Raw genomic sequence first — 13,203 nt, 5'->3', positions numbered from 1 at the left:
TGTGTTCTGCTCTTCTTGGAAGGCACAAGGTCCATAAGGATCTCTGGGGGCTTGCCCAAAGGCAAAATGTCACTAGCTTGGACTGAGGGGCGGCTCACACAGGGGGCTGCCACCTCCAGCAAGGTCTGGGCTCATAAAGCCCAACTGAACATAATGGGAAGTGACAGCACTCAGCATCTCGCAGCATCCCACAGAAACAAAAGCCTGCTTTTCACACAAACAAAACTTGTTTGCTACAGAAAGGCTACATCAAAAATCAATTTGTAGTCTGAAAATTTGCAATTATAATTAGCAGTGCTGTTATTAATGCAATAGCCTGGGGGGGGGGGGGAGGGGGGTGGATTTTGAGTCAGTTACTGAGATGACAGAAGCAAGCTAAATGCTTGATAAAGCATCCTAAGGAGAAATTTTCTGAAATACTCAGAATCTGAGTTTTACAAAAACTGGCATGTGCAGAATTGCTGAAGTCAAGATAGGTAACAAGATATTCTGCCTGGTACTGTATCTCTTCTATACAATGACAGCAAGTGTTGCTCTCAAACATGTGAGCAAAATAGTATCTTGTTCCACCTGTTCAGCCCCTGCCTGCAATCGCATTAATTCAGGGTCAGTTACCTCTTCAGAGCTGGCAGCAGAATGCAGTAATTTAAAACTCCCCTCTGGTGCCTAAAGAAAATACCAAACACAGCTGAGAATTCAAATTTTCTTCATATCTGGAAGAAGCAGGAAACCAGTTTTCATTTGTTCCTGTACAAGCATCTGGTTTTCACCCATAGCAGTCAACTGCGCTTACAAAAGCTCCAGTTCACCATGTCTGGTAGAAATATTGAAAGCTAAATTGTCATCTTATTATCTCAATTTAACACATTGTCACTGGGCACAGGCAAGGGACTACAGCAGATCCCAGTGGAGCTTTTCCTATCACTAGTAATTCTAGATATTAACAAAAATGCTAAAATTGCCACTTACATTTTACTATAATTTAAAACATCCAAATTGCTTCTGCTCTGTTCAGTATTACAGTAAAGCAATCCCAGTGATGCCAGGAAGCAATGAAAGAGCTGTCTTCAGTTATTTCCTTCCAAATGCTTTTAAATGAAGAGGGTAACCATGACCAGAGGAGTTGTGAAGTGAACACTCAGAGCTACATTTTTCCTGTTTGCTGATATTTTGATGCTATTTTCATGCACTGCAGAGCTCTTCCACATAGCTAATCTCTTGCAGGTCATCAGTCACACAGGAGATCATATAGCATGAGAAATTCAATTGATTAAAGATAATATGTATAACTGTGGGAGGTGAGATTATCAAATCTTGGTAAACTGCATTGCACAATGAATCTGCAGTTACCCAGTGAAGAAATAAATAAATAAAAACACAAACCAAAACAAACAAAAAAGGAATTTAACAAAATTTAACTTAGGAGGTAAACTCCATGGAAAGCACACTGACCTTTTTTACATTTTTGTTTACATCAATCAAGTTGAGCAGGAAGATGTGGTCCTTTGTCCCAACTAGCAGCCGGCCCCTCTCCTCATCTAGCAGTAGGGTTCGAAAATCAAGCCCCTCTGCTGAGCCCAGGAATGGGATGCAGCTGTTTGAAAGCAGCAAGTCTGTGGGAAAACAAAGAAAATCTTTATAATCCAAAATGTTTATATATGACTCATCAGTGTCTTTTATAAATATATGCAACCAGCATGGAGTATACCAGTGAGATAAGTGCAGTCTTGGAGCATGTCTTTCCAAAGTCATAATACAGTTCCTGTTAACTTTGGGGTTCTCTGGGGGGGTTTTACTTCCAAATTGGGTAACAGTTACTTTCACAAAATATTTTTCTATGTAAAATTTTCTGAATAAATTATCTGTATGGCATAGAAGAACCAGAAACTGAATATAAATTAGAAACCACAGAAGACAGATCTTTGCAAAATGTGCGCTATATCTTTCCTTCATTCTAAGAAAACTAATTATGTTTATATTACCATACTCATGGATACACATGCTCAAGGATTAATACCTCACCATATTTGGTGCTCCAAATATAAAGCAGCAAAGAAGGTCAATGCCAGCCAAGAATAATTAGGAGCAGGAAATAGTGGGTAGGGACATTTGAAGATCATCCAGTTCAACTCCCTCAGTATGAGAAGGAACATCTTTCACTAGATCAGCTTGGTCAAAGCCCCACATAACATGGCCATGAACACTTCCAGGGATGGGGCATCCACAACTTCTCTGGGCAACATGTGCCAGTTTCTCACCACTTTCCATAATGGAAAAGGTCTTTCTTATATCCAGTTTCTACTGTCTTCCAGTTTAAAACTACTGCCCCTTGTCCTGTCACTAAGGCTTTGGTAAAAAGTCCTTGCTCATCTTTTTTACAAGCCCCCTTTATATATTGAAAAGCTACAATAAGGTCTCCTCAGAGCCATCATCTCTCCTGGTGGAACAACCCCAAACCTCTCAGCCTGTCCTGATATGGAAGGTCTTACAGCCTCTGACCATGACCAGGGCTCTTATCAAGATTCATTCCAAGGTTCATGTCTTTTTTGAACTGGGTGCCCCAGAACTGAATGTAGGACTGCAGGTGGGGGTCTCACCAGAGCAGACTGCAGAGGCAGAATCCCCTCCCTCTACCTGTTGAACACACTTCTTGTGGTACAGCCCAGGGTACAGCCAGCTTTGCAGGCTGTGAGCACACACTGCTGGCTCAAATCTTTTTTTTTTTTCATTTACCATATCCCCAAGTCCTTCTCTGCAGGGCTGCACTCAACCTATTCATCACACAATCTATCATCCAGTCTGTGTTGATATCAAGTACTGCGCCCTGACCCAAAGTATAGGATCTTGTACTTGGCCTTGTTGAACTTCACATGGCTTACACAGGCCTCCTCCTCCAGCCAATCAAGGGATCTTCAAAGATAATTTATTCCAGTTCAGTGAGGATGGTATAGTAAGGGGAATATCCAGTAGCAACACCTTTAAGATCCTTATTAAAATCAAAAATTTGACAATAAAGTTTTACTGTGAATTAACAGTAGCTCCAAATCTCTTTAAAAACCTAATTAAGAAAAAAAAAATGCTCTGTGAAACTAATGAAAGAATCTATAAAGCTGCAAAAAAGCTAAAGGGCTATAAAATAAAAATTCTGTAACATTCTGCCTAATGAATACTCTGTGGATGTAATTCTGGATGGGGACACAAACAACATATAGAAAAGAGCACAAGGATAGTTAAGTCTTGTTTGGTAGTCATTACTTTGGGGAAAAGAAAATAAACATGTGAATCAGTTCTTCCACAAGCAAACTCTCCAAACTAAACTATTTGAAAATCATCAGACAGAAAGGCAAATCCTGTATTTAAACTGAACATAAAATTAAGGGTATTTCCACCCTCCTGGCACTGGATGGACAATGTAGCATTCCTGCTAGAAAAGCCAGACTTACTGCAAAAGTCATTTGCACATCCTGATCATGAAGAAAATTAGGGCCAGTGTTTTGGAGAAAAAGTCCTGAATGAAATAAAAGGAAAAACATCCCACCCAAATATTTTTCTCCAAGGTCTCTCACAAACCATATGACAGGCAAAAAAATATTAAGTTCTGGTGCCAGCTAATAAACAGCACTCTGGGAGGAAAAATATTTTATCATTACTAATCTGACTAACTGGAATATAATTAAGACAATTATTTTTTGGCTCAGTCACTTCTATTTAAGTTTATGTGTGTTTGTCTGGTTCAGTTCAGGGTGTTGTTAAGGTACAATCTGAAAATAAATTGCCATGTATTGCCACTCCTATTCCACTAGGTGAGATTTACTTGGCAGCTCTTTGGAAAAAAAAATCCTGCTTCACATTGAAAAATTATATCCAATGCTGGGGACTACACTGCTATACATCAGCACTGTCCTTTCTCTCATATTTTCTGTGAAGACAAAGATGACAGGGTTTTTCTAAACTAGTAACAGTTTAAAAGATCTGCTTATTAGCTGCCACCAAGATCACTTAGGAACAGCTCATGGTTAACATGGCACTATAAAAACCTCAGTCCTCACTTGTAGGACACAAGCAACTAACATACAGAATATGAGGGAAAATTCCTTCCCATCTGCAGCCACAGGAATTTGATCTAAGGAATGATAAATTATATGCTTGTGCAAATAAAAGCATGGGCCTTTGCAAAAGTGTCAATTGCAAAAATATGTGGATTTGATTCTCCACATACATGAAGGATGATGACTGAGACTCCTCTCTACTTCCCATTTCCTTCTTATTTGAAAGGAATGATCTCTGAAGAAACCATTCCAAATGGATATTTCTCATCTATTGTTTAACAGTTCTAGAATTTCTCTAAAAAATCCCCACCTAGAAGAGCTACAACAGTAAGGGGAAAATGCTGCCTCACGACTGAAATACTCAAGTGGGAATAAGCCCTGTCTGATGCCTTGTACAATCATTTATTTCATTACATCATAAGGAAAACATCCGTAGAATATTCCAGATTGAAATGACAACACTGCACACTCCTTTCTTACTGACGCAGATGACAACACAAGCTGCAAAGTAATGAAGAATCAGGTTTGGCCAGTCATCTACTACTGAAAACAGCTTGGAAGTAAGACTCTGAGCATGACCATTGATAAGATTATAACTGTAACATGACCTAATAAAACTTCACAAGTAAACATTAACAGAGGGTTGATTAAATTGCAGCCAAATTAATCACTGTTCTCACTCCATAAAACAACAGAATCCAATCTTATGCGCTGAAATTTCCCTTCACAGTGAGACATATTTACTATCACCAAGGACATTACACTGGAAAAATTTACTGTGAAAAGCACATTTCCCAGTGATTTTGAAACTTAGAGCAAGCTGTCAATTTGAATCACTGCATCTCTGTAGGCTGGCTAACACAGAAACAGCATTCTCACAAGGCACAGTAACGAAGTTAGTTACAGGGATGATCTTTCATGAGTACATGTCCAGCACTCAGTTTTATAGTCTCTATTTGCTGTTTTCCTCAAAATTAAATAGTTTTTTCCAGCTTGGTGATTTAGAAAGCATCCAGCTAACTCCCTTCTGGGTTAATAATTCACTGCTGAGTGGTAGAAGCTGGAATAGTGACTGGGTTTTATTCATTTAGCACAGTATCTCAGTGGACTTGGCTTACAACAGCATGATCATTGATTACTTTAAAAAAACTCTTAAAAAATCTCCAGCAGCAGAGCCACAGCAAAAAGGCTTCAACAGCAAAAATGTCATTCTGTTCTGATAATACGTATTTGCATTTATAAAACATATTTAGGCTTCTTAGCATCAAGTCACATCTGTGGTGACGATGCTACCATTCCTCAACTCCAGCATAGTGTAAGAATGCAACAATGTGGAGCCAACTTGGCTGAGACTCAGAATTCCCTTTGTGAACAGTTACACACTTTTTTTAATGACAAACCACACCGAAAGGGAACATCACAACCTCTTTCAAAACAGTTACACCTAATGACACCTTTGAAGGCCTCTGAAATTAAAGGCTGTATAATTTTCATATACAACACAAAACAGAGGTCGCCTCACTTTCCTTTATGGAGAAGCAAGTCCTTTCTCATGTTGGAGAGTACACATGAAGATTTACATGGGAATTGTAGAAATTCTCAACCAAACTTTTGAGATAAAGTATTTATAGCATGACTGCAGCAATTTATCAAATTCCTAACGAATTTTAAGTTTAAAATTGACTAGTTGACCCCAGCTGTATTGGTACAAAGGCAAAGAGAACAAATACTTCCAAACTACTACAAATTTCTACTATGTACTGCAAGAAGTAAATTATATTTTGTTTAGCTGCATCTCATCAAGGACAAAGCTCTGCATGCAAAGTGGCTCTCATTGCTACACAGTATTATATAGGCCTGGTGGAAAAGATTATATTCGTAGACCAGCAGAGCCATTCCAAAAGGAAAGAGATAACCAGGAATAGAGAAAACATGACTTTCTGCTGTCACAATTTTGTGTCAAAACATTGGTTATGAGAAGACCAAAAAAGATGTATTAAACCACATGTTTTGCTGTTAGGGACTTCTCTGTCTTCATCTCTTAAGACTGAATTCCTCCCCAGGAGCGTAAAGAAGTGACAGTGTAAAGAAAACTTTTCCAAAGATTCCTAAAAAATTCCTTTTCCAAAGATTCCTAAAAAATTCTGCTGCAAAATCTCAGGCATTTCAGGGTATCTTTACTTCAAGCCTCAAGCATTTCTCTGGGAATGCTCAAGAGACAGCATATTTAATATGTGCAACATCCCTGTTTGCAAAACATCTTTATTTCAGATAGGGGTAGAGGAAGGACATCCTCTAAGATACAGAGGGTTAAATACAAAGAATAACACATTTCAGGTGATTTGAGAAACTTATCTCCTTTTATTAATTTTTCAAACATAGATATCCAAATATTATTGAAAAGCAGACATGGCACTATAGAAGTGTAGTTCAATTCTCTAAACTAAGGCTAACTTTGCAAAACTAGCAACAATAAAGGGCCTTTACAAAGAATGCTGATAAACAAGTCTAACTAAAGCTACAGCTACAACTACAAGGAAAGCAACAGCTACAGTTACATGTACAACTAATGCTACAGCTACAGCTACAGTTAGAACTAAAACAAAAGATACAGTTACAGTTACAAGTAAAACTACAACTACAACAAAAGCCTACAGCTACAACTAATTAATCCCATTAAGCCCATAAACAGGCTACGTTGCTGTCTTCGAGGTGCTCCAAGCAACCTCTCTCAACTTCAGTGTCTTCTGTTAGGATGTGCACGTGGAGCCAGTTTCTGTCTCACACATTTGGTCAGCAGCACTGATGGAACTGGAAGGTGAAGGGCAAGGCCACTCAGAGATGTGTTCACAGAAGGAATCCATGTGCTGCAGCATCTTCCTTCTGCAGGAGCAGGAAAGCAGCTTCGGGATTGCCAGTGACAAATGCAGCAGTTATGCAGAGTTCAGGTGGCTGCCATCGGGTGTGACCATCCCAGCACAGCTCAGTGCAGGGAACTCCTCTCAGTGGCTGGAGAGCAGCACCCAGAGGCGAAATCGCAGCCGACCATAAGCTTGCATCGCCTCTCTGAGGGCGGCCGGATCTCGGGCCAGGTGCTCAAAGAGGTTGGGTGGCTCAACCCCTCGCATTGCCGGCGGCAAGCTGATCTCAACCCCTCGCATACTGATGGGGGACATTTTTTTATTATTCATATTTATACTTATTCCTTTTGGGGCAGCATGTCATGTAGGCTAATTCTCTGTTACAGATTTAGTGAGAAATCCTTCTCAAAGAAATCCAGGTTGCTTGGATGATGCGCAGGAAGATTTAGTACCATCCTAAAAGGGACAAATAACTTAATTACAAAATTTTGGTCCCTTCAATAACCTCTTAGCTCTCAAAATCTATGGTTCAACACCGTGCGAAATTCTGGTATAACCAGGATTTTCAGAAAGTAGAATGTCTGCTTTTTCAAATTTGTGCAAAGATGTACCTCTGTTACTCCCACCGTCTTCAGAATTGTCTCACTCAAACAGAGTTAGCCAATCTTTCTGACTGATACAGGAACTTCTGTCTCTTTCTGCTATCTCTTTGTGTATTTATCTCCAAAGGACTGTGAATACAGGAGAGATTATATTCCTCAGCCCTTCTTTGAGGGATTCATCTATAAATGGAACTGCAGAAATGGGGAGGGTGGAAAGGGAAACAGGATGTGACTTGAGAACCTGAACAGTGACCACAGATGTCCACCGCTACACTGACTGATATCAGGTGGATGACACCATCCCATAATGCATAGAATGAGAACAATGTTGGGATTGCTGAAACTGCTCTGAATTGGATTTGCTTAACAGATGTCATTAGTAAAAGCAGTCAAAGAAAGAGTTTGGAACCCTCTTTCGAGCTGATGCCGCTTATCATGTATCTTCCCGTTCTTCTAGGGAAACTGTTTTTGATGCTGTCCCATCCTTCTTTTTACAAGGGAGCAAAAATTATTTGCCAAGTATCACTCTTTCAGTTTTTCTTCCTCTCATTTTCCAAGATTTAATCAAGTGAACACTCAGCAGAATAGTTCTGTATTTTTTGAACACAATTCTTCTTTTATCCAATTGAGGCCCTTCTCTGACTACGAAAACATAAAAACTGTAGTGAGCTACAGTTTACACTTTAAAGGTTGATGTGGGTCAGTTCTCCAAGGTTATTCTTAGTTCAACTGCTATGTAAACTGTTGATGTCAGTGACTGGAAGCTGCTCTCCAGGACATTATATATATATGATAATTATATGACAGAAAATGCAACATATAGTTGGATCTGACCTTCAAGTTCACTGGCTTAAAAAAAGAAAAAAAAATGCCTGTAAGAAATTTTCTGGTTTTCCTATTACTAAATGTCTTCACATTTATATTTAGTTTACTGCATATACAAGAGACTTTCCTTGCATGGACAGCAGTGCCCATCCATTGTCAAGCTAGGGTATACTTTAAGTCTCAATGATCACTGCCTCCAGAAAGCATTTTTGAGACAAAACAGGCAAAGTCTTTTGCGCAACTATACAATCTTCCAGTAGTAGGGTCTTCACTCTCACATAAACACTTTATGTTTTTCCGCAAAGGAATCTGAGAGATTTTTCTGAGACATAACAAGCCATCAAGAATTAATTAAATAATAAACAAGAGGAAAACACCACTCCTTCACTCAGCACATTTCCCTTGATTTTCATGAGCATTCAGATTTACAGCTGCTGGTACTACCACAGGAGCAGGGTTTTCTCTGCTTTTACTTCCTCTTCCAGCAGAGCAAGCACAGCTGCAAAATGCAAACTCATTTCTAGGCTCTCTTACATATCACCAGTTTACCACATTCCAACCAGTCATAGTTGTGCAACACCCATCAGGGTACTGGGATTACTGCAGTGTCACAGACAGTTTAAGTGAGGCTCAAGGAGCAAAACTATGTTTTATAGGGATAATTAAATGATGCATGACATGGAAATAAGCCAGCTGTACTGAAACTTAGCAAACTAACTGCTCTGATGCAACACACAAGTATCTCTCCAGTTATAAAATAAAATAGGTTTAAAGCAAAAACAATATAGAGAACAGAATGCCTGACATTGTAAAGTAGCATGTTCAAAGGAGCATTTTTGAAGATTAAGCAAGTGTACTCATCCAGTCAAATTTTCAAAAGAATTCCTGGCACCAAAATGTTCTCTGTTTGCTTTTTCACCATGTTTAAAGAATGGATCACTCTTAGGGGGAAGAAAATCCTGTGTGCAAAACACTGCATGAAACTAAACAGTCCTTAAACATGGCTAATTTCCATATGGAGCAGATGATTTAGCACTTCATCCTTCAGCAGAGGAGAAAGAACTGCCTGTCTTTAGTTTACTTATGTAAGATGAAAAAAGTGAGGAGTGTGAATTTGATCTTGCTTCAATTTTCTTCAGTGGCCAAACACTTGCCATGACTTCAGTGGGAGTGAGACTGCATCTTAATTCATTCAATGTGGAGAAAAACAAATCAGTTGAGAATAATGCTTTTGTTTATTAGATTTAAATTACTACCATAGTTGTTTTTAACAGTGCTAAGTAAATCCTGTTTTAAAAGCCAAATGTTACCTTCAGGCGTGCTTTTCCCTATGTATTGTGTCACAATGCATGGTTCCTGGTCATCTGATCACGTCACCACCGTTCACAGCAAGCAAGGCTTGCTCTGGGGCATGGCCACATTCCCACAGATTTGGATGCCACATTTGGATTTTGGTGACAACATCCAAATCTGGGCTGGGGCATCCCCCTCAGCCAATAAACCAGGGTGCACACTTTTGTAAAATAAATGCATTCACTCAGAACAAAGACTACACTAACTAAGATGTCCATGAAACGCAGCAAAGTAAATCAAATCAATAGGGTTAAATTTGCAATTAGGAATCTGCATTTCTGCAGGGAAATTTTAGGATAGCCACAAATTGAAAAAATGTCTAATTTTTGTTTTCCTTAGAAGGCAATAAAACTTCTGGTTTGGCTGTTCTCTACTCTTTCTTATAAAGTAGAACCTAGAGAAACATTCAGAAAATATGCATGCAAGTACCTTTCAATTAATTAAAAAAATACTTTTACTCAGAAGATAGACAGAAACAAGACTGTCTACACTGTATTAATTAAACATACATGAATTAGGACACAGACCCTTCCATTCTTTAGTAAGTGATGCTGTCCTGAAAGTGACATTAATGAATGAGACTGGTCTATGAAAACCTTCAGCATCTGCTCTAGAGGTTGGAATGAGGCTGTTAAATGAGGCAGCAGACAATAAGGATGTGCTGCTTAGGGAAGCTGAACATCACTTCTGTGTTTGAGGAGTTCTACAGTTTGGATGAAGGTCACAGGTTATCTCCAGCTGTATGAAAATGATAAATACACTCTGTTTCTCATAGACTGAAAGCAGTGATAGACAAAGAGTATTAAAATAAGGAATATTACTCAAAAATCATCCCCTGGTTTTCTAAAGATGGGAATCTTCTATTAGAAGACAGTTTCTTAGCTCCTCCATATATTAAATCTATAACATAATAATAAAAGCACTTCAAACTTGTAGAAGTATCTAAGAAACGTAGATTAAGTAAGGTCTATGCAGTGAGAGCACCCTAAAAACATCACAAGAGCAGTGACAACTTCTAGGATAGTAATGACATGAACCAATATCTAGAAGTTAAGTCTAAGTGAAGAAGAGACTTTTTCAACTAATGGATCAGGGAAAATGTGGGAATAAAGGATGAGATATGTGATTAAAGATTATAGTTTATTATATTAATTTAGTGGAGAATATATGACTTTGATATATTTCAATTGAATTGTGTGTAGTTTTAGTTTTACACACGCACAATTTTTTAGAACACATTTTTAGACTGGGGCACACAATAAAGAAAATCCATCATATGATAGTGCATTGATCCCCACATCACTCACTGGAATATCTTAACATTTCCAGCACAGATTCGCAGTTCTTAGGATGGAAACCCAGAGAAAATGAAAACCTGTAACTGCCATTAAGAGAAGGTCAAAAATTTTAATTGCTGTCTAAACACAAAGGAGCTGTGACATGCTGTGGTTTCTTGAAGCACTCCTGCAGTTATCCTGACATATCTGTAACTACCCCATCCTCTCCCTCTTCCCCATCCACTACTGACTGATGCAGATGGGAGATTCAGTAACTGCAGAGCAAAATCTTGCTTACTTTCGGCTTTCCTACCCCAGAAAATTCTCAGCTCTTCTGGGAAGATGGACCTATGCCATAAACACACTGCACCTTGAAGGGAATGAAACCTTCCCTTCTGACATGCATGTGAGCAGGTCTTTGGAGCTGCCTGGTGTGGCCATTTTTCATCTGTTTTCCACAAAGAAAGGAAAGAATCCTTTATTCTCCTCCTCATGATATTTCAAGTCTTAATTCCAAAGAACAGAGATGCCAGGACTTGTCAATGACATGACTAACAATTTTACGAGAACTGGCAAGACAGTTCATTTCTCCTACATCTTACTCACAGAAACCGTGGAATTATTTTGTCTGAAACACTTGGGGGAAGGAAGGTAGACTTAATTCTGACAACTTTATTAAATATTCAGTACATCTGACATCCTGTTATCAACAACAAAAATACGGTTTAATTATGATAAGCCATACTGGTATCATTTACAATACACCAGTGTGAAAAAACAGCAGTGAATATTTTCTTGCTCCATGTGGAAAAATACACACCTTCCACCCTCCCAAAAAGGTAAGACAAGGCACAATAAATTCTCATAATTCTCTTCTTCTGGCTTTTCAGTTCCATCACATCTGTCCAAATTAAGATTTATGTGCTATTTTGCATCTGTATCTGTTGTTGATTTTCCCCCCCTACAGGGATATAGGTGGATAAGTTTGGACAGGAAACGGTATCCCTCAAGCCATACTGAAAGGTTTATAAAGTTGCTAATAAAAGTTTGGGTCAGGGCCTAAATATCAATCATCTGCTCATTGTCTTTTTAAATGAGCTCAGGCATTTTCCCAACCGCTCCCAGCAGGTCTCTGCCACTATTTCAAACTAAGATTTCAGCCATTTCTTTTTTCCCTGTGTTGACCTCAATAATTTTTCTTTCTCCCCCTCTTTACCTGCCAAATGCATCCATCAGGAATTTGCCAAAGGCTATCTGCTTTTGAAGTTGAGAGGAATTCACTAATCAAGAGTGTCAAATCCACAATAAATGCCACTGCCATATGGTATATGCTGCTTTTGGGAATTATCTCAAACGGCCTAACTGTGAGAAGGCTGGCTGTATGTTAGGAGGGTTTTACTGCTACCTTTCATAACTCATGTCATGTCTTTCAGTTTCTGTATTCATTGGCTTCAGTGAGTGCAACTGTTTCCTGAATTTATAAAAATGTTGTCAAGATCCCTTGATCTCGCTTCCTCCGTCTCTCTCACACAAACACATCCAAACACATCTATACACAGTGGAATAGCATGCACAGTGGCATGCAAATCTAGCAAAAGAGAAGCCTGTAAATAAATAGCACGTCATTCTGCTTACTCAATAAATTCCTCTGGGTGCTAAACTCATGATAAACGTATCATAAGCCCTGATGAAGGCTTTACAGCCTGCCCCATCACACCATCCTGAGTGCAATTCTGCGAGGCATAGGAAGACGTAAGTTTGAGAAACAGAGCAGAAATATCTCCCATAAGGGCAGGGTGCTGACACAGTTGAAACATAACTGGAGAGCATTTGTTTTAGCTAAAGAAGACAGCATCAATGACACATCTCTGTGCCTATGGAGGTGTACTCTGCATTCAAAGGAACAAGAAATCCACCTTCTTTTAAAAATTGTCCATTAATACATAAATATGTCTGTGTTGAAACTCCCCAGATGGTATCACTCTCAACAAGAACTACACACAAGACTAAGAAATTCCACAGAGAATCATACTTTTGTGATCCAGAAAGACAAGGACAAAGAAAACCATTTATGCAGAGTTTAACATATCAACAAAGTGATAGAAAAAGAATTACAAAAGTTAATGTCAGCCCCCTTGAAACATTTGAGACAGCTCTCTTGACTTTCTCTGATGCTCTAGGAAGGTGTGAATGTCCTCCATGTCTCACCAATTGCCACCAGTCACAGGGAAATGTC

General features: G+C 38.9%; 1 protein-coding gene across 1 annotated transcript in view; it reads right to left on the bottom strand.

The window, feature by feature from the left end:
• Window positions 1-13,203, bottom strand: part of SEMA3D (semaphorin 3D) — a 129,527-nt gene that overhangs the window by 74,835 nt on the left and 41,489 nt on the right. Inside the window, exon 3 of the mRNA XM_036401220.2 lies at window positions 1,453-1,613. Coding sequence (XP_036257113.1) covers window positions 1,453-1,613 — 161 coding nt within the window. The remainder of the gene's footprint in view (window positions 1-1,452; window positions 1,614-13,203) is intronic.

The sequence above is a fragment of the Molothrus ater genome, chromosome 5, assembly GCF_012460135.2.
Source record: "Molothrus ater isolate BHLD 08-10-18 breed brown headed cowbird chromosome 5, BPBGC_Mater_1.1, whole genome shotgun sequence".
Classification (NCBI taxonomy): Eukaryota; Metazoa; Chordata; class Aves; order Passeriformes; family Icteridae; genus Molothrus; species Molothrus ater.
This window is presented reverse-complemented; position numbering and strand designations above follow the sequence as displayed.